This window comes from Pseudopipra pipra, chromosome 9 (assembly GCF_036250125.1).
Source record: "Pseudopipra pipra isolate bDixPip1 chromosome 9, bDixPip1.hap1, whole genome shotgun sequence".
In the NCBI taxonomy this organism is placed as follows: Eukaryota; Metazoa; Chordata; class Aves; order Passeriformes; family Pipridae; genus Pseudopipra; species Pseudopipra pipra.
The window spans coordinates 6,012,773-6,035,530 of record NC_087557.1 but is presented as its reverse complement, the minus strand read 5'-3'; the positions used below and the strand labels follow the sequence as shown (position 1 = coordinate 6,035,530).

At 46.0% G+C, this 22,758-nt stretch overlaps 1 protein-coding gene across 1 annotated transcript; it reads right to left on the bottom strand.

Annotated features, from left to right (window-relative positions):
- Positions 1 to 8,270: 8,270 nt before the first annotated feature.
- On the bottom strand, positions 8,271 to 17,523 carry GORAB (golgin, RAB6 interacting). Its single transcript, XM_064664308.1, has 5 exons — positions 17,373 to 17,523; positions 16,282 to 16,633; positions 14,403 to 14,504; positions 12,542 to 12,682; positions 8,271 to 9,997 (listed from the first exon to the last, which is right to left on the bottom strand). Exons 1-5 carry the CDS (start codon positions 17,434 to 17,436, stop codon positions 9,535 to 9,537), a joined length of 1,122 nt encoding a protein of 373 aa, XP_064520378.1. The 5' UTR covers positions 17,437 to 17,523; the 3' UTR covers positions 8,271 to 9,534.
- Between the last annotated feature and the right edge of the window lie 5,235 nt (positions 17,524 to 22,758).

The following is a 22,758-nucleotide window of genomic DNA, read 5'->3' as shown; positions in this document are numbered from 1 at the left end:
GGCAACAGAGCCTGCTCATAGTAAACTGTCCAGGCTAGTGGAGCTGTAATTTGAGGCAGATCCCCACTAACCTGGGGCTCTACATCATGTAGCACACAAATCCAGCACACCTGTGCCCAGGGTTTCTCCCACCCTCGGCTACAGACGTCACACAAGCCCTCCATGTCCCATCAGTTCCACCGCCCACCTAGCAGTGATCTTCTCAGCTAGGGCTCAACCTGCAGGATGTACCAAGGCATCCCTGTCCTCCAAATACATTCTCTTGTGTTTTCTGACAGTCCTGATTCTTCTGAGTCCAAAACTTTGGACTTAACACTAGAGACTGTCCTCACACCTCCTGGCCCTGAGATCGAGGAAGGGTCTCGAGCTGTCACGGCCCCATCTCCTGAAGGCTGTGCAATTATCAGCTGAGGGCTTGATTAAGCTTGACTAAATTTCTACAGCAGGAGGGTGGCAGTGCCATGCTGACCCTTCCTTACACAGAAACACATCCCAAATGCACAGGCACTAGCACAAAAAGGGAGTGGCCGCTCACTTTAGGGTTAGCTGGTCATTTCTACCACAGAAACTACTGTGTCGGCATCTGCAAGTATTTAAAATTCTCAGGGTTTCTTCTATTGTTGTATCTGCCTTCTGGGTTTTCTTTTTTGAGCCTTTCTGTTAGATGGTGCTGAGTTTTCAAGCTTTCCTCCACAGGGATGAGGCCACCAGGGGGGCCCCAGTGTGCACAGCCAGACAAAGCTCTGTGGAGATGTGATGTGAGCAGGGTGTGGGGAGGAAGCCTTAGAAGGAAGAGGGAAGATCTGTCTTCTGAGAGGTTTCAAATGACCCTGATAGAATCTCTAAATTGAGAGTTTGGTAATACTGAAGGGGTGGAGAGTAAGGAAAATTTTAGGGAAGAGTAGGAGAACTTCCCAGTCTTACTTTATGTTACTGATAGCAAGGCTGTGTGTGAACAGAGCACCTGAGCATGGTGGAGGTGATACCCGAGCAGACACGCTGGAGGATTGTGTGTCAGGTTTCCATCTGGGCTACACCAGTGCCTGCCTCAACACTGATTAGAAGAAGCAAGCCCACTATTGGGAAAACTAGAGGACACAAAATTAGCAGAGGAGCCTGGGGAGGTATTGTCAGTGCGTCTCTTCTAAGGACATGGCCCTGACAGGAAGTTTAGGCTCTTTTCTTATGGCTGGGAAAAGCAAAGAGAAGAAACACAAAGAAACATCAGCTGTTCCTCAGGTCCAAAGCAGAAGCAGGAATCTTCAAGCAGGACTGGGAAAAAAAAAGCTCTGAGTTGAATTAGTTGTGTACCAGTGGGCCCTGTAAGAGAAGCCAAGTTTCTACCTTGCACGGATTCCCCGTGCTCTGGCGTGCAGCTGAGCCCCTGCCGTCCACAGAGTGGATGTTTTAGTGCCTGGCTCTTTTTAACTGGCACATGTTAAGAGCTTTGAATTAACAGGTGCATAAAAACTGTCAAAAAACACTTAGCTCTCAAGACAGTCTGTCGGTTGTATTAAAAATATGGTTTTATGTAACCACATTCTCTCAACACTTGCTGGGTATTACGGCATGGGAAAGTCACTCGCCCTCTCCAAACGAAAGCGGCGATGTTTAAACTCTCCCGCAGAAGAAAAAAAAAAGAAAGAAATGAGAAAGGCTACAGTTCCTCTGATCTTGCCAAGGAATTGCTCCTGTTTTCCACACCAAAGGTTGACTTTTTCCAGCAAAACAGGACCAGCCTAAAGCTCCAGACGAGGGGCAAGCACCCCAGGAGGTCAAAAGGCCAGTGTCTTGCAGGCTTAGTGAGGTGGAAATGAGGGATTTTTGACAACTGAATGGGAAGATGTCTCACTTGCTGACTGAGGAGGTGGTATTTACTGTAAGCATGGCCTGGGATTAAAAAAAAACCCTCAAGAGTTTAACAGAGGTTTAGAGCTAGGAAAAAAGTCCCTATTTGTGCCCATGTTTCAGAAGAGGCTTAGAAATACTTTTAGTTCTTATTCTTCCCTCACTCATGAGTCCCGAACATCTGGGATCCCAAAAAACAAAAGCATCGGGTTTCCAGAGTGGAAAGAGTTGTAAGAGACAGGTCCAGAAGAATTTTTAAAACTCTCGAAAGCATTTCTGAAACCAGTTCCCTTTTAAATATGTGGCAAATACATTAAAGTGGGTTTTGGATTAAAGTTTTACTGCCTCTTGATAAAAGCCATTCGCACCTTTGATGTGTTTGTGGATGGCAGCCATCCCAAATGCCTTCCCCAGGCCTCGCCCCCATCAGGAAGTCTCCCTCTGGCTCTGTCCAGGAATGCCCAGATGGGTTGTCATCTGTCACCTCCCCAGAGGTGACCAACTCAGAACAGCCGCTCTGGGGTTACAGACACAGTAGGTGAAAGCAAAGATTTCTGAGTGCAAGTGGAATGGTGAACATGGATAACCCTGGAGCCTGCGAGAGGTGGGTAGAATGGCAAGGAATGGGCTTCTGAAACTGGCTGTGAGTTTAATCTTACTGAGTTTTAATTCTGTGAATCAAAGCCCTTCCAGTACCACCCTGTGCTCACCCACCTTCTGCTCAGCTGGTGGCTCTGGGGAGCCCTGGTTATTTGCCTGGCCTGGAGGACAGATGGGTCCATGAAGTTTCTCAGCAGCTGTTGGAAGGAGGAAGGGAAACTCTCTGAAGGACAGAAGGAGAAATCTTACTGGTGGCTTGGAAGGGTTTGAGTAATGAAAGGCTCCAGTGTGGCAGGCAGCTGGGGCAGAGGAGACTCAGTAGTCCTTGAAAAGCACATCGTGCCTCCCCTCTATGTAAAGCAGATAGAGCTTTGCGAATGTCAAGGCCAGAAAGAGCATCATGAGTGCCCAAGTCCAACTTGCCAGGCCAAGGAAAGTATTTTCCAATAGCTTCATAAGTTCTGCCAGCAAGAGCATCATCCCCAAGAGACTCACAGAGGGACTGTCACTGACAGTAGCAGATATGCTGAGCAAGTCCAGGAGCAGGAGCCTGCCTGCTTGGCAGTGCTGTTTGCAGAACTGTTTAGTGTCAATGAGACTGATGAACACTCCACAGTACTTAGGGGATGCAGTGGGATGTCATGGAGAAAAGTCCATCGCTAAATATTTTGATTTGAGGAGCAAAGAAAAGAAAACAATTGGCATTTTAGCAGATGGGGGAAAAAAAGATCTGGAAGCAAGAAGAAAATCCTGCAGAGAACGAGGCATGATTTTTTACAACAGCTGCAAGATGTTCTTCTTGGAGGATCAGGGAAGCACGTTAGGAAAATGCTGGAATGGACCTGGTCCTTTATGAGCACATCCTCACGTCAAGTACTATCAACTTCTCTGCCATGAAGCAAACCACCAAAACGTGGGACCAGCTGCAGCTCACACGACAGCCAAGCCAGAGACACAACCTCTGGGAGACCATCAGCACCACAGACAATGGAATATGCACCATCAGCAAGCAGTCATCACCTAAACAGCTACAGAACTATTCAAGACATGATGGAGGGTTTGGGGTGATACTCAGAAACCTACTCCAGATGCAAATGGAGAAACTTTGAAGACAATGATGTTTGAATTGCATTAACCCCTCCTTGGGACATAGGATCTGTCTGCACTGGAATGGGGACAGTGACTGGAGCCTGCAAAGACAGAGCTGTTTCACTCTACCTAGCTCATGTTCCCAAGGCAGGATACACAGTACAGATTTTGGCACAGGCTCACAGCACAGGTCTCCAGGGGGTTTGTTGCCCAAACCAACAACTGAGAAACAGCCAGTTTGTGACTCTTTAGACAAACCACATGCAGTCAACAAACACTTCTAGTGGGATATCCTTGCTGGCCCAAGGACTCATGGTCTTCTAAGGCTGTGGTAGTGCACAGGGTGTCTCTTTCACATGGAAAAAGGAAGGAAGCAAGATAACATGGCTTGCTGACACACCATCCGCAGGATACCGAGCTCCATACCTGTGGAGGAGTCCTGATCACACGAACATGAGAGGATCACAGCAGAGAGTCGTGTGTTCAGATACACTGACAGCACTACCAACAGCTAAAGAAAAGCAAGAAACCTTGCATGGGGAAGTTAAAGAGGCCCATTATTCAGGGATGTATTTATGGCTCATGTTTCACTTTTATCACCCCCAGAGCATTTAAGGTCGTTTTGGGTGGTTTTTGGGTGTCTTACTTAGCTCCAAGCCTTGAAAGCTGACTTAGGGAGGGCCACAGCTTCAGCCCGAGCATGGTCTGGGGGAACAGTGACTGTTCCTTCATTCTGCCATCTTGCCACATCCTCCCCCATTCTAAAACATGCAACAGTGAAGGGATGTCCCTAACACTGCAGCTTTCCCCTTGGATGATTTATATGCACTTCAATGGCATCACAAGGCATAAAATGAGTTCTTCCATTTCTCAGGGTTTCATTCTTTACTGTGAGGAACCTCCAAGCTTTTTTCTTGCTGTCTGCTGAAATGGATCCCAGTGCTCCACTAGAGCACAGGGCTGACCTGGGTACAGGGCAAGCTATCCCATACTCACTATCCAGCAGTCTCCAAAACACAGCACAGCCCTTACACGGCGGAGCCCTGGAAAAGGGAGTCACATGTTCACTACCCAGCTCTAGAGGACAAACGCAGTGCCTGGCCCCCACACGTGCTTTCCACTCCCAGATATCACATCCAACAGCATCCCTGCTGCTGCTGGACTTTCCACACTCATGCCACCACCCAACACTGCCTATTCAACAGGACACTGTCCCCATCCCCTGGAGGTGTGCCACGGAGTGCTGAGGCTGTTCAACCTCTGCCACACGTGAGGGCTGCTTTGCTTACTGCCTAAGAGCAACTCCTCCCAGTTCTCCCCTCTCGCACACATGTGCCAGGTGTGAAAACCAGTTCAGACATTAAAACCCACTGCTCAGCTCTAGCAGCACGGAAAAATAAAATCACTGGCTGATCAGCCAAACAAGCAGGTGGGAGTGGTACAGACAGAGGCAGGAGAGACAAGGTACTAAACCTGCCCAGTGCTCCCAAGTGCCTCGTTATACTGATTTATGTTTAGCTAATTGAGAAAATGACTCTAACTACACAATCCAGGCCCTAATTCAGAAAGGCCAAAGCTTTTTAGTGTCTCTACCTGCATCTTAAAAGGCATGATTTAAACCCTGTAACTAACAGGCTGCCAAAGGCAAGGATTTGAAGGATCTGATGTCCTATCATGCCGAGGGGGTGAGGTTTGGCTGAGGTCTCTCGTTACTTGGTCTTTCCCCACTGCTGTACCAAGTTTGCTGCTGGGACATAAATCAGGGGAAATGATGAAGGAAACCAGTCTCGTGCCCCATCAAAGGAGCCAACACTCGCTTTAATGGGACCATGCAGGCAAGCCTAAATAGGGCACTTAACAAGCATGTGGTTTCTGTAATACCAGCCCACATCTACACACTGTTTGCACTGCCACTGGCAAAACCCTTTGTCCCTTTATGCACCACACCTGCTTGTATCCATGGAATTAGAAAAGGGATCATGATATAATGCCAAAGTGTTGAGCATAGATTTCTGGGTTGGATCAGGCCTGCAGAAAAATTTTAGCTATCTCTCAGTAACTGCATGAACCCTTGTACACAGTTATGGCATGTACAAGAGCAGAGCACAGAGACCCAAGACACTGTGTCTACAAAGAGTCACACAAAAGTACCAAGCTTGGCCCAGGACCCACAGATGCTCAAAGATCCCACATAAGGTGGGGTAAAGCTCCAGTCCTCAGGCTGGGACAAGCCATATCCCAAGGGCCTAATCCAAATTTGAACCCTTACAAAAGGGTGTTAGGAACAGAAAGCCTATAGATCCTACTGTCCTAAGCAGAAAATACAGAACAGAGGGAATCCCAGCAAGGGAGGGAATTCTATGGAGCTCTGCCCCTTTCTTTGGCTCCTGAACTTTGCCCAAGGTTAACTGCTCCATGACCAATCCTCTCTAGCGTGTTCTTAATGCAGCTGGTCAGGAAACACAGTACCCCCAACCACTAGACCAGTCACTACATTTCCTTCTTATTGGTTTTTCCTCACTCAGTTCAGGTGGGATCCAGGCTCAAAGGAAAGACTCCACGCTTCACAAAAGGTATTAGGAAGACAAATGGCTGATGGAGAACTTGAGTCCCTCCCCACAAAACTACCCCAAGCTCAAACCTCTTGAGAGCCCAGCTTCATCTGGCTGGATATACAATCAGATTGGGGGTTGTCCAAGTGTTTTACACCATGCAGTAGACATCCATGGGAACCCCAGGCTGAGTCATGACCATCTGTGCTCATTTAAACATTCCTTGACAGAGGAGGGAGTGCTAATCCTGACATCCTGGCCAAAATGCAACACGGACAATTATACTGTGCTTTGTAACATTCTCACAGGGGTGTACGTTGGTGTTTTCCAGTTCATCCCATAATGCTAATGTGTTGGTCCAACACAGAAATGGCCACGGTGCCACAGCAGAATGCAAGTCCCCTGTGACAAGCCCTGCAGTTACTGTCAGACATCACATGCTGCTCTATTTTCCCTGCTGGGGGTGTTCAATCCCAGCGCGCTTCACACTCAGACTTCTCCCCCTACCTGTGCAAGAGGTTCTCACGAAAGATCTGCCCATTCATTCTTGATCTGTGCTAAACTTCTTATTTTTCTGTTCTTCTGAAGAGATATAACACACCAGTGGAGTGGAGAGCACACCTGCCTTCAGTGCACACCTGCCCTTAGCGCACTCCAGGGACAGCAAACCCAAACACTTTAAGACACAGCAGCCACTACGAAGGGAGAAATGGCTTTTGCTTGGAGAGCCTCAATTCCAACGGTTCTCCTTCCTTCAAGGAAAAACAAGTTAAAAAACCCAACCCTTCTGTTGCACCAAAATCATCTCCTGGCATTTCTGACCAGCACACATGTTGTTACAATTACGACTGGACTCCCTGGCTCCGGCACAGGGGGAATGTTAAACCGGCACACTGGCACCCATCAAAACATTTGAGAACTTCCAAAGTGGAACTGACACCAACGGTAGTGGTTTGTATCACACGTCACAGAAAGGCTTCATAACTTAGATCAAACAATTTAACTCCTGAGCTCCCTGTCCAGCAAGAGCAACCAAATGCTAGGCTGCTATTGTTATCCCACATGGCTGTTTCATGTGGCTCCCAGCCAGTTCACTCCATTTTGCAAGCTCAGAAGTTAAGGGCAGACAGAACTGGCCAGAACTTCAACGAGGGACTCGCCAGAGAACAGAACCTGCTGATTCTAACAGCATCTTCCCTCTCAGGCAGAAACAGCACCAGCACTATCAGGATGGTACACAAGAACTTTTCAGCTTTTAAGCAATTTTGTTGGATATAAACTTACTCCATTCTAGGAAACTCATATTCTTAAGCAGTCGTCAAAAAGATCTTTGGACTTGTAATTTTTTGCCATTTTCGGAGTTCAAACAATAATCTCACCTGTGACAACGAGGTGCAACGAGTAGGACTAATTTAACCACATTTTAGCCTAGTAGAGAACCACAAATTATATGCAAAACAGAGTGTGTGTGATTCCAGTAAATACCATTGCAACTCAACTCTTCTGTCAGAAGCTCTGCTGTGTGTCCCCAACGAGCTTAACACAACTGTAATGAGGAACAGGATTTTGAATCTCTTGAGGAACAACTGGGCACACAGCTGCAGAGGATGGAAACGAGAATGGTACAATTAAATTATTACTGCACTTACTGGTATCCAGTTCTGAAAACCATCATCAGGTTGCTACAAGCTGTCCTGCAACTGCGGACAGAGCAAAGAAAGTCACTCACAATTTTCTCATAATAAAATCAAATCCTCTGCTTCAGGTCTTCCAGCAAAATAACAGTGAATGCAGTATACCAGCAACCACAGAGCAATGCTTCATACGTATTTCAAATGTTACTTTGGAGTTTTCTAACTTTAATCAACCCTAATTATGAGCGGCTTCTCTAGAAAACATACTTATTCCACTTTCTCCTGTGTATGGGAGGCACCAGGAGAGATTTTCCACTGCTGCCCTGGGCCAGTTAGCTGAAGAGCTTCCTGCCAAGCCGTATCCTGCCATGTCTTTGCTTCATGCATTTCCATGTTTTGGAACAGCCTTTTTTGAGGTTTTACTTTCACACAGCAGAGAGTTGCCAAAGGACGTATCTGATTCTGCCATTTATCACCTCCTGTGGAAAAACAGTCTTGGACACACGTATTAGTCTCAGATATCACAACCGACAGTAAACACACCGCGTACGAGATGCACTGATTTATTAATAGAATAAAAATGAAATGTAGTGACATGTTTTTCCACTGTTAAAGCCATAGAGACAATCAGTGTCCCATTTATATACTCGGTGGCGTCATTCAGCAACTCATTCATAAACTCTGACCGACACGTTCAGGTCAGGTATTCCAGGAACCATTCCCACACTTCCATGCTACAAAGTGGATAACTGTGAGCTCAACTCCCCACGGTTTGCAGCTGCAATCAGTCTATGGGAGATTTTCCTACGTCCCCTTCTAATTCCTGAGACTTTCTCCACCTGGAATAGCTCTTTAAAGCCTTTCAACAGCAACAGAGTGAACCAGATGAACTTCTTGTGGGGTACAAACCTGCTTTTCTGGCAAGAAAATGCATTGAATGTCATACAAAAATAGGCTCATTTCCAATATACAGTGGAGATTATTTACTATAAGATCCCTGGCTAATTGTTGGCACTTCGAGGCAACTACAACAGAGAAAATGTTTGCAATGGAAGCTTTAAATGTAACACACTCTCTTTTGTGTGTTTCTACTTCTACATTCTGTAGGGTCTTAAACTGTACCCATCATTTTTGTTAAAGCATAGCTGATGTGATTTCATAGATAACAGATCTATCCATGTACAGCTTGGTAATGATTCAGCATTATCTGAAAGGAATAGGCAAAGTGATAAATATGAGGTATTACAACTGACTTTGCAATTTGCCTCAGTATGCAAAGTTCCTTTCCATGAGGAAAGAGTATCATCTACAAAGGCAATTAAAGTAAGCACTTGGGTTTCACAGCATTAGAAACCGTTGAAAACTAATCCCTTATGGATACAAAGGAAGAAAAACATCCTATTGCAGATGTTAGGGGACAGAATGCATTCTGAAGCAGATCAAGGGGTGTTTTCTTCTGCAAATATCTATCTCTTGCACCCTGCTCAGAACAGGTATCTGTGACACCAATAGGCTGAAAATCTTTGGAAAAACCCTAGTGTCCACATGCAAATGTCCTGTTTCAGGAAGGTATAAAAGCCCGTGAAGAGCTGGGCATCAGAACATGAACACAAACCAGGAAAGACGATGACAGACGGTGAACCCCAAATGAGAGTCTTGTGAAAAAAAAAAGCACCTTTAAAACTTGAAAACAATATTAAAGGAAAAGGGAAATGAAGTGCATGTGACTGGTACTGCCAAAGCCCAGATATAACCTACAAGCCTGCAGAGAGTACATCATCCATGACCACTGGCTCATCTCCATCCAGCAGTCATGTAGCAGAACAAGCTGGGGAGCTTTCCGAAGCCACATCTACTGCTTGAGTTTGTCTATCCGTACTGGAGAGGGATTTGGTCCCGGAGTTCTGAGACTGTTCAGAAACAGCAGGAGAAGCAGCAGTATGGTTGGCACGCTCGCCCTCCCGCCCTGCACCACTGGGAGTGGGGTTCTCCTTCGCTGTCGCAGCGTGACTGTGTGACTGGCTGCCTTGTCTCCCTGCTTCTGCCTCCTGCTGCTGCAGCATCCGCTCCACCTCGATCTCGAGTTCCAGATTTTCCTCATCTGCCTCCACATCCAGCTGCTGCATTAACTCCTCCAGCTTCCTGGCCTTGCGGAGCTCGTTCTGCTGGATGATGGTGCACAGGTGCTCCGTGAGGTGCTCCTTAAGCTCCGTCTTGTGCTGGAGGTCCAGCTTGGCTGCCACGTACTCCGACTCCGCCTTCTCGTACCGCTTCCTGCAAAATCATCACCATTTCTAGTGGGTTAATTCTCAAAGCACTCCACACCTGACACACAGACAGACGCTTCAAACATCCCTGAAATGCAACGTGTGTTATGCCAGCTGTTCACGACGTGCTGCTACGTTAGCAAAGGGGAAGAAAATAAGTGTGAATTGATCAAAACTTCTCCGGACACTCCAGGCTCTGCTGCTGTGTAATCCAAGAGTTAACTTGCTCATCTGAAATCTATAGACCGAATCACAAACACACATTTTTGCTGCCTGTTTGAAGGGATGCATCACTAGCAGCAGAAAGAAACCATCAGAAATTGCAGTTTTCACACTTGTAATGAACACCCACCCAGTGAACCGAAACACTGCACAGCAGTTTGGGGTTCTTCTAACCCAACCACGCCCCGACAGACACAGATGCTCAAAGGAGCACAGCATGGATACATATGGACATTTGGATAGTGTACTCTTCTGGCCACCCATAGACATGTTCAGAAAATCAGGAGCAGCACAGACTGACACAGCACGTGACATCAAAAGTGATCACAATTTCTGCGTGGCGACAGATGTAGAATTTTATTGCAAGCATCCCCCCGACACTCACCTCCTGCCAATCTGCACTTCCTGTCACGACAAATATAGCAAAAAGGAAATATTCTAAATATTTATCGAGGTTAACACACAGAGAGTATCCAGCACTTTAATGGTTGGTGTCTGCATTAGTGATGCTTCTTCCACTCCATCAGTAAATCTGTGTATTCATTCTAATTAACAGACAGATAGGTGCAATCTTGCTCATCAGGAAAAGGTTTTTGCAGCACTGCTACATGAAGCACCTTACAGAGCACTTACAAAACTAATGTAAGTAAGGTGGTTGAATAAAGCATCCAGCTGTTTTATAAAGCAACAGAAAGACAGGATCCTTTGCTTAGCGAAACAGAAGGAAACAAGACATAGAAAAGCATTCCCAAATATGTTCTTTTATATAATCATCACAAAACTTTGACTCAGATGTAAAGGCTGTGTCTGCAGTGGGCAGAAGATGCCCATTTTTACATTTGCCTCTCAGGAAAGTCAAGATTTCTTTAGGTCAGGCACCTGAAATGGAAAAACTAATAATACTATGCTGGAAACATCTGCGCAGTTAAACCTTCGGGCTGAATTCACACATATTATTCACATCATATTTACGAAAATTCAATTCCACAGCGATTGGCCAATGTCCCTAACTCTGTATGTGCTCAGGACTATTTAAAACTGCACTTTTTGACCCACTGAAGCGATTTTTGTTTTAGCCCTAAAACACAAGGCAAGAACTAAAAATTTGCTTTAAAAGACACCATTTAGAAGTAAATCAGCTTTGGCTTATAATACATGAAAACTACAGCACTGGAAGTATCTAACTTGCATTTCCAAGTCCCTCCCTCACAAAAAGACTAAAGTCATGAAAGTCATTAAGAATTTGATAAATTTTATCCACTTGTCCTACCAGCATCTCCTTTTGTTCTTGTCATCAAAAACTGCTTTCCAAATGTCAGAGCCCTTCGTGTTCTGTGCTCTTTTGCCAGTAAGCATTTCAAATAGACACATTATTACAAAACTTGGGTATGAGATTTGCAGGAGCATGTAATGGTTTTAGAAACACTGAAATGTTTTTCCACTTCAGGATATTAAATTCTGTATTCATATGCAATCAGCCACTCTGACTACAGTTAATCTTAGATATTTTAACTTATAATTACGCTAAAGAAATCTTCATTTTTTTTTTAGCTACCACTGCTATTTTTTAAAGACTAATTATCATGTTTATTGGCCTGTGGTCAACGTATAGCAAAAGTCAAAAGGAGAAATGCACATTTAACACATTGAATTGCGAACTCGAAACCGCAACCAAACATTTCTGTTTTATGAAACGGCTGCACAAACATCCCGATGTTTATCTACTGATGTTGTGGCTTACCCACAACTAATGGGGTGTTCCAATTAATTTCTTGCATTTAAGGAACTCATCAGAACCAGAGTGATTAAAGGCACATTGTGAAGGGTGAAAGCTTGCTTTTTCCTTCAGTTTTTGGTCCTAGTTCCAAAAGCACTTCAGCAGTATTATATGTTTTAAGCTTAATTGGTCCCATTGATTCCAAAAGGACCAGAGCTGTCATCAACAAGCAAGTTTGCCTGAAAAGGACTTTCATTTTAGGACTTTTCAAGAAAAAACCTCTTTCCCCCTGAGAAGAAATAAACAACCTTGAAACAATAAAGCAGGGCTTATGGACAACTGCACAGTTAAGGCACTACTTATGTCTCGTGACAGCACACTCTGCAGTCAGAAAACCTGCTTCGGTTTCCAGACTCCAAGGGAAAAATTAGGAAATAAAAAGCATGCTTTTACCTCAAGATTTGAAAGCCCCCCAGACTGTGACTGCTTTAACTACACGTTATTACAATGACATAACTTCATTACTGCTTTGGTGACAGGAAACAGCATTTTTCTCCCTGCTCTCAGACAGAGCTATTCCCTATTCCCTGTTCCCTCCTCCCTGTCACTTACCGGGCATAGGAGTATTCCAGGCTGGCCTGATCAATGCGGTTCCTCAGGATGCCAATGTCAGCAGACACCATGTCATCCAGAGCTTGCAGCTCCTTCTGAATCCTTTTGAGTTTCACTGCTTCAGCTTGAGTTCTTTTGGATCTGCAAAAGGAAGATATGCTTTTTTCCTCCCTCTTTTCAAGCCTCTCTTCTTGACACACCAGGCCCCATTTCATTTGCAGAGCAACCAACTTTAGGATCTATTCAGAAGGTTTCCCCTTTATGGTTTAGGGCTTTTGATCTTTTTCAGTATCCACAGGGATCTAAAATGCCTGCTATTAAAGGACTACGGCAAAATTATGTAATGACTATAATCAAAGTGCCTAAAATGGATTGTGTTTCTTCACTGTGGAAACACACAAGAAGCTGCTGTATCTAAGTAGTTCCCAGTGTAAGGAAACAGGAAATGGCTTGGGGGGGAAGTGAGAGGGGGAAGGGCATTTAGCCCTGCAAATATCCCCTTTCAAAGAAGCCCAGTTAGTAGGGGCCAAAAAGTCACCAACCTAAGCTTGATTTCCATTTTGCAAAATTATTCCCAAAAGGCCCAGCCAAATCCCAGTGAAGTGAATGGAAAGTTTTACATCAAACACAAAGGGTTTCAATCAAGCCTTATGTAACCTTTTTCAACTCAGCCTATTCATTCCCTCGTCCTGAAAGCTAAACGTTGCTAAGGGCAGCAAACTTTGATGGATTTCACTCCCAAGCAAGCTGAGTGACTCTCATCATCACCAGCAAATTCACACTTCCCAGCCACTGCTTTACACCCAAAGTAGGTATCTGAAACCAAGACTAGTTGTGCAGGCAGTGACAGCATCTCTCATTAGACCAGCTGATGCACATGGAGGGGAAAGACACCTGTGGTATTGCTGAAAGCCCGAGGGAGGACTGTGAATGTCAGATGTAACTCCCTAGGTATCACTTTCCATGTCCTCTTCTCTCTCCTCAGGCTTTGTTTCCAGGAGGAAGAACCCAGCCCGATGGTCACACCCATGTTTGCTGTCCTACAGTGACTCAGAACAAATGCACTCGTGTTTTCTTTATGCCTGGCAAAGGAAAACACCATTTTCAGAACTTTAAAGAGAACCTTCTACACAGTATGGGCTGTGTTCACTTGTGCTACCCAAGGGCTCTGATGGGCAGAACACAACATGTCTGGGAGAGCACTGCAAGCCTGAAAGCTTCACATCACTTTCCTTGATCCAGTGCCATGAGCTGTTCCAACATCCTTCCCTACAAACCTTGCCTTCTGTGTAGTCTTAAACTATATCACTATACAATGCCTTAAAGTCTGGTCCCCTGAAGAGCAAGACCCAACAAATGAGACCATGTGCTATAATTTCTAGTCGGCCAGGGGTACAATGGTAATTTCTTCAAATTAAAGTTGATAATCTTCTCTTTTCAATACTCTTCACATGCTCATAAGAGTCAAAAGCTCAAACAGTTTCTCATCATAATTTAGGAATCAAATGAACTTTCCTTAAATCCAGCAAAACCAATTCAGGAACAGAACAGGGATACGCATCTGAGCATCCCAACTTCCAAACATGATCTCACCAACAAATTCAAGGACTTCAGCTAATTCTCGAGCTGTGTAATAACTTTTCCATCTGCACACAGAGCTGCAGCTTTGGAAGTGTGAAAAGCTTAGTCACAACTTCTTAGCCAGCACTTGTCATCAAAGGGAGATGTCGCTCACAGCTGCTCACTTCTGGAGCAGCACACACTGAGCACAGAGAGGAGGAAAAAGTGACATTTGAACCAAGATCTGCAGATGAAAAGTAACCCCTTGCCCGTGCTCAGCCCATGCAGCACAGCCCGTTACCTCTCAGCAATAGCTCTGGCCAGCAGAGCCTTCTTGCGCTTATTCTTCTCCTCTATCAGCCGCTGCTCTTGCTGGAGGATTTCCCATCGGGATTTCTCCTGCCTGCTCATGGAAAAGAAGATCAAAATTAACAGAAAGTTCATTTCTCTTCCTGTTCTCCAAATAACACAAATATTCATCATCATATTTCCTGGAGTAAACTCTAAAAACGTCAAAGGAACAATAAACAGGTTTCGGTTCTAAGGAAAGAAGCATCACCTGCAAGAAGTCGTTCAGAGCAATAAAAACATTTTCAGATGAAATCTGCTGATCACAACAAAAATCTGCACAACCAGATAAGCTGCTGGTTAATTCAGCTTTGCTGGAAGAAAGAGCATGGAGCACTTTTTCAGAAATGGATGGAATTTTTCATTTAAAGGATGTGCTTCCCCGCTAGGTAGAAGCAGTTTCAAGTTTCTTACTGGCTGCTACAAGTTGCCATCTGTTCAGTCTGCCAACACAGCTTCTTTTTTGGAAATGTTTTTTTGCATAAAACAGATTCTTTCACAGGCCTGCTTTACAATACAGCCCCCAAATAATTAAACTGGTAAAAATGAAAGGCTGATAAAAGTCATAATGAAAATCAGCAACAAGGAAGAACAAGAATTCACTTTTAACACCAGGGAAAGAATATTGATTCCCTTTCCTAGCTATGTCTACTAAGAGATACAAGGAGCCCCAGAGGATAGGATCAGGTGAGGGGGGACAACACAGCTGGGGAGGATTCAGGAGAAACAAAAAACTGCTTTGCTGCTTTCCCATTCCATTGTGTTCTTCATGCCCTCTCTGAAGAACCCTCAGCTTAAAAATACTCAAGTAACTCAGCTACTAACAATCACTTCTGCACAAGAACATCTCTTCAGATTTCTCATCACCCTACCCCTAAAAACTCATGTAGAGAAATATTTGCAGTAAGATGTAGATTCAAGTGCCCAGGCTGAGATGAATCCAGCAGATCCAGGAGGTGGCTGTTGCAGCAAAATGTCATTTGCTCCCACAGCGTGAAAAACGTCTCTGCAAAGCTCCAGGTGTTTTCCCCACCAAAAAGGAGCTGAACAGTGTCTGGCTCACCACACCTAGAAAGCTGCTGATCCCTGCTTGGGGAATACAAATGATGCATGGAAGTATGGAGGCCAGCCTTCATAAACCATTAAGACATCTCAGGCACTTTATGATGAGCAGTGCCACTGCCACAAGAAATTATCTGAAAACAGCACAGTGCATCTCTGCAGAGTACACTGCAGAATTTGGTCCTCAATCAGGTTTAACCCAACTAGAGATTAAAACCAAAGCTCCAATGCAGAGCAATCTAATATGGTCATAGAACCACAGAATGGTTTGGGTTGGAAGGGACCTTAAAGATCATCACATTCCACCCCCTGCCACAAGCAGGGACACCTTCCACTATCCCAGGTTGCTCCAAGCCCCGACCAACCTGGCCTTGAACACTTCCAGGGATGGGGCATCCACAGCTTCTCTGGTAACCTGTGCCAGTGCTTCACTGTCCTCATAGGGAAGATTTTTTTCCTAATATCTAATCTACCCCTACTCTCTGTCAATGGGATGCCCTTCCCTCTTGTCCTGTCACTACATGCTCTTGTAAATAGTCTCTCCATCTTTCTTGTGGGCTCCCTTCAGGTCACAATTAGGTCACCCCAAAGCCTTCTCTTTTCCAGGCTGAACAATCCCAGTTCTCTCAGTCCTTCCTCACAGGAGAGGGAATGATTTGATCTCTCAAACCTTCCAATTAGACACAGAAAAGTTCACTTTACTTCACAATGAAAGAATGAATCAACGCAGAGCAACAGCCCCCACCCCCAGATTTTACTGACTTACTAACAATTCCACTTTCTTTCTCTCCACTTGGGTGCTGGGCTGTGCAGGGTGGGGCTGGGCACTGTCCCTGCCATTGCAAGGTGTCACCTCCTCCTGCTGATCCTGGCTGTCACTTTGCCTTTGATCTCCAGCAGGAGGAGGACGAGGTGTTGGCACGGGCTGCTGAGGGTGACAGGGCTTGTGCTTTGGTGCAGAGAGCAACTGCTCCGGAGTGACAGGGGCTGCCCCACCCTGCAGTCCCAGCCTCTGGCATTGCTGCTGGAGGGCTTTTTCCCGCTGCAACTGCTTCCGAGGCTTGTTCCCGGTGTGGGGGCGAGGCTGCTGCTGCTGCTGTTGCTCCGAGGGCTCGAACAGCTCTATCAGAGGAGAGGGAGAAACGGGATTAAAAACAAATCTCATTGTCAGAGAATCTGTGAATGAGTTTTTCTGGACAAGCAACTGCTGCACAACCAACATAAGGATGAGATGAATAGAGTGCCATGGAAAGGCAACGTGGGGGAAAACCCAGCAAGCTGGAAATGTTTTGCTAGCGTTAAGGATCTGTAGTTTTAAAGGATATGAGCATTCCTAAATGAGGAGAGGGAGGAATAAGGGGCCTGGGCTGCAGGACTAAGGGAGGAAAGATAGGAGAGAGGCAACTCTTGGGATAATCATGGAGAGGCAGATCTGGGGCTGAGGAAGGGTCCCATGCAGCCTGGTGGGCAAATCGCGGACATAAACCGGAGAACGGGGAAGAACAAGGTGACACGTAGGCAAGGAGGAGGCTGGGAACACGAATGGGGCAGTGGGCAGGGATGTGGAAGCAGGGCAAGAGCCTGGAGAGTCTGGAAACGCGACCGAAGGGTTGTGGGGGTCCAGAGAGAGGGGCAGGATGAGGGGAGGGGTGAGAGATGGGGCTGAACGGGAGGGGCCGGGGGGCTGCGCAGGCGTTTGATGGGGGGATAGACCGGCTGAACTGCGGGGTCGGAAGGAGGTGTAGATAGAGGGACTGAGGGCACGGGGCGCTGAGGGGCGGAGGGAGGCAGGTACAGCTGCGGGGGTGCCGAGGCCCGGGGGGCTCCCCCGCGCCGCCGCCCCCCGGTGCCCGGTGCGTACCTGGGCGCTGCCCCCGCAGCCGCCGCAGCTCCTCCTGCGAGAAGCCGGCCCAGGCCTCGGCCATGGCGCTCCCTCCTCCCGCCGCGAGGGCCGGGGCTGCCCCGACGCCGCCGCCGGCGAACGCCGCGGACAGCCCGGCCGGGGGCCTCGCCGCGGGGGCGGGGCGGGCAAGATGGCGGCGTGAGGGGGGGGAAGGAGAAGGGGATGTCCGCGAGGGGATGCGGATGGTCCCTGCTCCGGGGAAAGCTGCCCTGGGCACAGCCCCGGGGCTCCTGAGAACACAGTGCCGGTAAAGAAGCACGGAATCAACTAGGTTGGAAAAGACCTCTGAGATGATCGAATCCGACCTGTGACCGAACAAGGCTAACGAGGTTTATGGAGAGGGGAAGCCGCACCCGAATAAAGCGAACTTCAGGGAGCATTACAGTCTCCAGACACACCGCCCCGCTCGCTTATAATCTGTAATTAATGTAAATAAGAGCAGGAGAGATCCTGGTCCGGGGAGTGTAGTTAAAGTTCCAGTGACACCACTGTGAGGAAATCATGGAATCCCAGAGTGCTTTGGGGGCTGGAAGGGAAATTAAAGCTCATCTCATTCCACCCCCTGCCATGGGCTGGGACACCTTCCACTAGCCCAGGTTGCTCCAAGCCCCGTCCAACCTGGCCTTGGACACTTCCAGGGATGGGGCATCCACAGCTTCTCTGGGCAACCTGTGCCAGGGCCTCACCACCCTCACAGGGAAGAATTTTTTCCTAATATCTAATCTAAATCTCTTTTCATTTAAAACCATTCCCCCTTGCCCCGTCACAGTCTGCCCATGTAAAAAGTCGCTCTCTCTTTTCTTATAAGCTGCCTTTAAGTACTGGAAGGCCAGCAGGGAAAAGTATTATTTTGCCCACGCTGATGTTTCTGAAAGTCTGCTCTGACCATTATGCACAAGGTTGCACATACACGCTCCCACCCTTAGGTATAAACTGAAAAGATCCCACAATGAACAGCAGCATCCCTCAGTATCCATGAAAAGAAGCCTTTTCCCTTCTATCCCAAACTCCCGTGGCTGCTTTAATCCTGCCAGAGGCCCTGTGGATGAGCTCCCCTCCCACCATGAGCACAAAGGCACGAGCCCCCAGCTTAGCTGCAGCAGCCCAGGGGCCTGCAGGCTTCAATAATACATCATCAGCAGTAAAACAGGGACATTTCCAGTGCCTGGCCACATCCCTCCTCGACTCCAATCTGTAAGGGATTAGTCAAGCTCTGGAGCTCCCCAAGCAAGCCCATAACTTGATGGCCATGGATGACACTGCAATTTACCGCGGCAGCACTTCCAGCAGCTCCTGCATGACTAACACATCCCATAAATACCAGCCCTGGACAGGGGGGGAAACGGTGCTGAACTGGCAGGGGTTAAGTGTTTCTGATGGGATTTGGCCCAGTGAGTGCCTTTGGAGAACACAAGTGCCACCTTTGTTCACCTGCAGCTCAGCTGGAGGCCTTGATGCCGAGCAGAAGCATTGCAGGCATCCAGCAGAGGAGGAGAGCACGGTTATCTCATCCAGGAAGTCCTTCCTGGATGAGCCTGGGGCAGAGGGATGCTGAATGGCCCTTCAGACAGGATTATGGTTTCCTCTGGGAAACCTGACTGAGCACAGGAGAGATCTGAATGAGAGCCATGATCCAACTTTGACTCAAACACTCTCAGACTCCAGGGAGTCCAGATGGCAGAACCAGGTGTCAGCTTGAATTTTACAATGGAACAGTGTTGGCCAGCCCAGCAAGGGTTGACTTACAACAAGGTGTGGGCACCTAATTCCCTTTTAGATGCCCTTATAAGAGTCATGAATCTAAACCTGTTCTGATCTCTAAATCACAGTAAGGGGCTGCACCAAACCCACAGATATCAACTGAATGTGCTTCATGAAGTACAAACACATACTTCTTGAACTTTGACTCTTTCTTCTCTTCCAAGTTTTAGTGCTATGAACAGAAGTGAAGCACCATATTCACTTTACTGCCACAGATATTCCAGGCACAGAGCTCCCACGTGTTTTATAGAAAAAGTATAAAGAGTTTAGAGTTGTTAACTAGAATGCCATAGGCAAAGCAGCAATCCATGCTAACAGCTTCCATCAGCCAAAGGTTTAATTGCTGGCCTTTGGGCCAGCTTGCTCCAGGAACAATTACAGCCCAGTGAAGTCATTTCATGGAGCATTTACCAACAGCAGGTTTAGAAAACACAGGCTGACCATGTTCTCTGGCTGTCTAAAGTCCTGTGAGCAGAACATAGCACTGAACATTTGCCACCTAGGAATAAAGTGTTTTCCAAGCAAATTTTGCTAAAATGCAGGCTGAAAAGGCAAGAAGAGAAAACAGAAAACTTTCCCATCTCCTGGACCAATATCCCCAGGAACAACACAAACTTTCCTGCTACATCTGGGGCTAGATTTGAGTCCTGTATCTGGATTTGAGTCCTGCTTCAACAAGAGCTGCTCCCTCACTAACAGACCTGGAGACCTCCATGACTGCTGCATCCACTTTCTCATGGTCTAATTGGCCTGGAGTCTGCTGATTCCAGAAGCAGGGAGCACCAACAGATCACAGAAACATCTCTTCTCTTGCAGTTCCCAAATCAGCGTGGAAATGTCATCACAGGCTGGCAAATTGGGCTCCCCAGGTCAGACCTCAGGGTCAGACCTCAGATGACATTTCAACCTGGGACAGATGCAATTTGTACCAGGACATAACTTCAATTTGCATCGGTTTCATACTGAAAATTTTGGAGGGTTTTAAGAGCCAAATAAGCTCTTCCATCAAGGGGCTCCCCGACTTAGATAATGTATTTTTAACTTGATTCTTGCACTGCTCTGCACGCCGTCACACTAACACACAAAGCAACATTTTTCCAGGAGAGGATTGAGCCCTAATGTGAGACTAGTATAGGGAAGTTTCCTTTCTGCTTGTGTTTCAGACCCTATCATGAGCTTCCAAGGACTCTGATATTTAACTGAAGAGACATGAGGATAAAACATTGTGAAAATAACACAGCCAAAAATTCCTAAATCAATTTAGTCCTCTTTCTAACTTGTACTATTAAACTTGTATCCATTGTATCCATCCAAACTGTATCCATCCACTGTATCTTGTGCCAATATATTATCCCATCTTTTACCAGATCATAACACAGGCTGGCTTGGGAAGAACCACCACGTCCAGATGAGCCATGGCACTGTGTGAGCACCGTACCAGTGATTCAAACCCCAGAAACACTTCAAGAATGTAACCCCAGTGTTATCCTGCAGTTACTGGCCCTACTGCAATGGGCTGGCTTGAGGAGTTATGCAGAAATGCAGGTACATCTAATGGGAGCAGCGTTTCTGCTGTAAAATGAAGTATTTTCATTCTGGAGTAAGGCGAAAAAAATGAATTAAAAAAACCCCAGCACTATTCCTTCTCCTCAGCTTCTGTTCTCTTTCACTGCCTGGTAAGTGGGATTAAGTCAGCACTGTCATTTCTGGGTCCAAGGCAGTCTTTTGGTTTGTAAGAATTTCATAGAAGGAAACAAAAATCCACTTACATAAAGAGGTATTGAGTGAAAAAACCTACATCAGAAACCTGCTTTTTAAACCATATAAACCAAAGGTTTTCAACATCTTTTGATTTGTGGCTCCGTACACATTTTCTAGTGAAGAGGCAGACTTACACAGCAACTTTAAGTGTGTGGCTTTGCTTCCTCTGAGTTACCTTTCACAGAGACCTTAGGGGTAAAGTCCTGACCCCTGGTCTAAGGCTGTGGTTTGAACTCACAGCTGTTTTACTTTAAAAGGCCCAAATTTTGCTCCTCAGGTCCCAGGGAAAGTAGGGATATGTCCTAGCAGTGCTCCCAGCAGATCTCTCTCAGGGCTGTCCATGGCACCTGTGGGGCTGGACTGAAGTCCCACTGCAGCCAGAGGGATGGAACAGGAAGATAGAACAGGGCTGCAGAAATTGTCTGATTTTTGCCATGGACTCCAGCAGGCTGCAAATTCCCCATCCAGACCTGCAGATACCACTTTTCCCTTCCCAAGGGTACCTGGGGCTGTCAGCAGCCAAACTGGGGTGAGGTGTTCCCACGGGGACCCCACACCACCCAGGGCTGGTGACCAGCAGAGCTGGGTGGGGAGAGCAGCATGTTTGTCCAGGACACGTCTGGGTACAGTGATATGTTTGCTTTGAAACTGAGCCTACAAACATCTCGGCTTTTAAGGTTCCCACCTCACGTTTTCTTGTTTCAGCTTTTGAGCTTTTCCCTTAAGATGGGTTAGGCTTTCAGAAAATCACATCTGAACTGGCAGAAAGCTCAGCGTGCAATATAAATGTTTTCTTTAAAAAAAAAAAACCCAAACAATTAACATTCCTACTGGCATTTTTGGAGTCTTTCTCACCTCATTTTTCCACATAGACAAAAATATTCTGTAGTAACTCCTCATCTTAAATTATTTGCATGAAAAAAAAATCTTAAACAGGATTAAAAGCTCGCTAATTAAAAGCACCTTAAAAAAAAAGCTGGTAAAATTAAAAAAAACCCAAAACTTCATTACTACCAGAAATATCCTGAAGATTATAAATTTACCATTTTGGCTGGGAAAACCAGCGCTGAGCAGTGAAAGAAGTGGAAATGAGTAATTATTGATACATGTTTTTGTATAGCTAAAGAAATATTGTTGTAGCTAATTACTTTAAAAAGATACTTTCTAAATAGTTTTTAAACATCATTAAAATAATACTTTTTATAACCCCAAGTTAAATACTTCATGACAGTTCTATAATGCTTTTAATTGCATTGCCTAATGTGAAAGTCATAATTCAAATGTTTGTACAGAAAAACTAGAAAGCAACTGCTTTCATTCTAACTCTTTGTGTAAAAATTGTAATCTAACTGTCAAAACAGTTGATAAAATTAAAGATTTGAAGAGAAATTTGCTAAATGTTTGTTATCTTTGGCATAACTTGAGTGATTAGAACCACTGCACTAAACAAAGTGAGTTTTCATCAAACAAACTTATTGTTGTTACACGCTCAAGAGAATGAGCTGAGGTTGTTTAGTCTGGATGGGAGAGAAGTGTGGGGGAGAAGACATGATAATAGCCTTTAAATATATAAAACACAGCTGTAAAGAGACAGGGGAAATGTGTTTTCAGTGCCTGTGGTGGATAGGTGAAGAAGAAAGCGAGCTTCAGGCTAGAGATGAGCCAGGGCAGCAAAAGGTGGAGAGAATTGACTCAAGACCACCACAGAGTCTCCATTCAGGTATTTTTAACAACAAACATCTGCTGGGTAAGGCAGAGGAAAGGTCAGTGCAGCCCCGGGACAGCAAGATGCACGTTTTGGAGATTCTGGGTGTGTGGATCC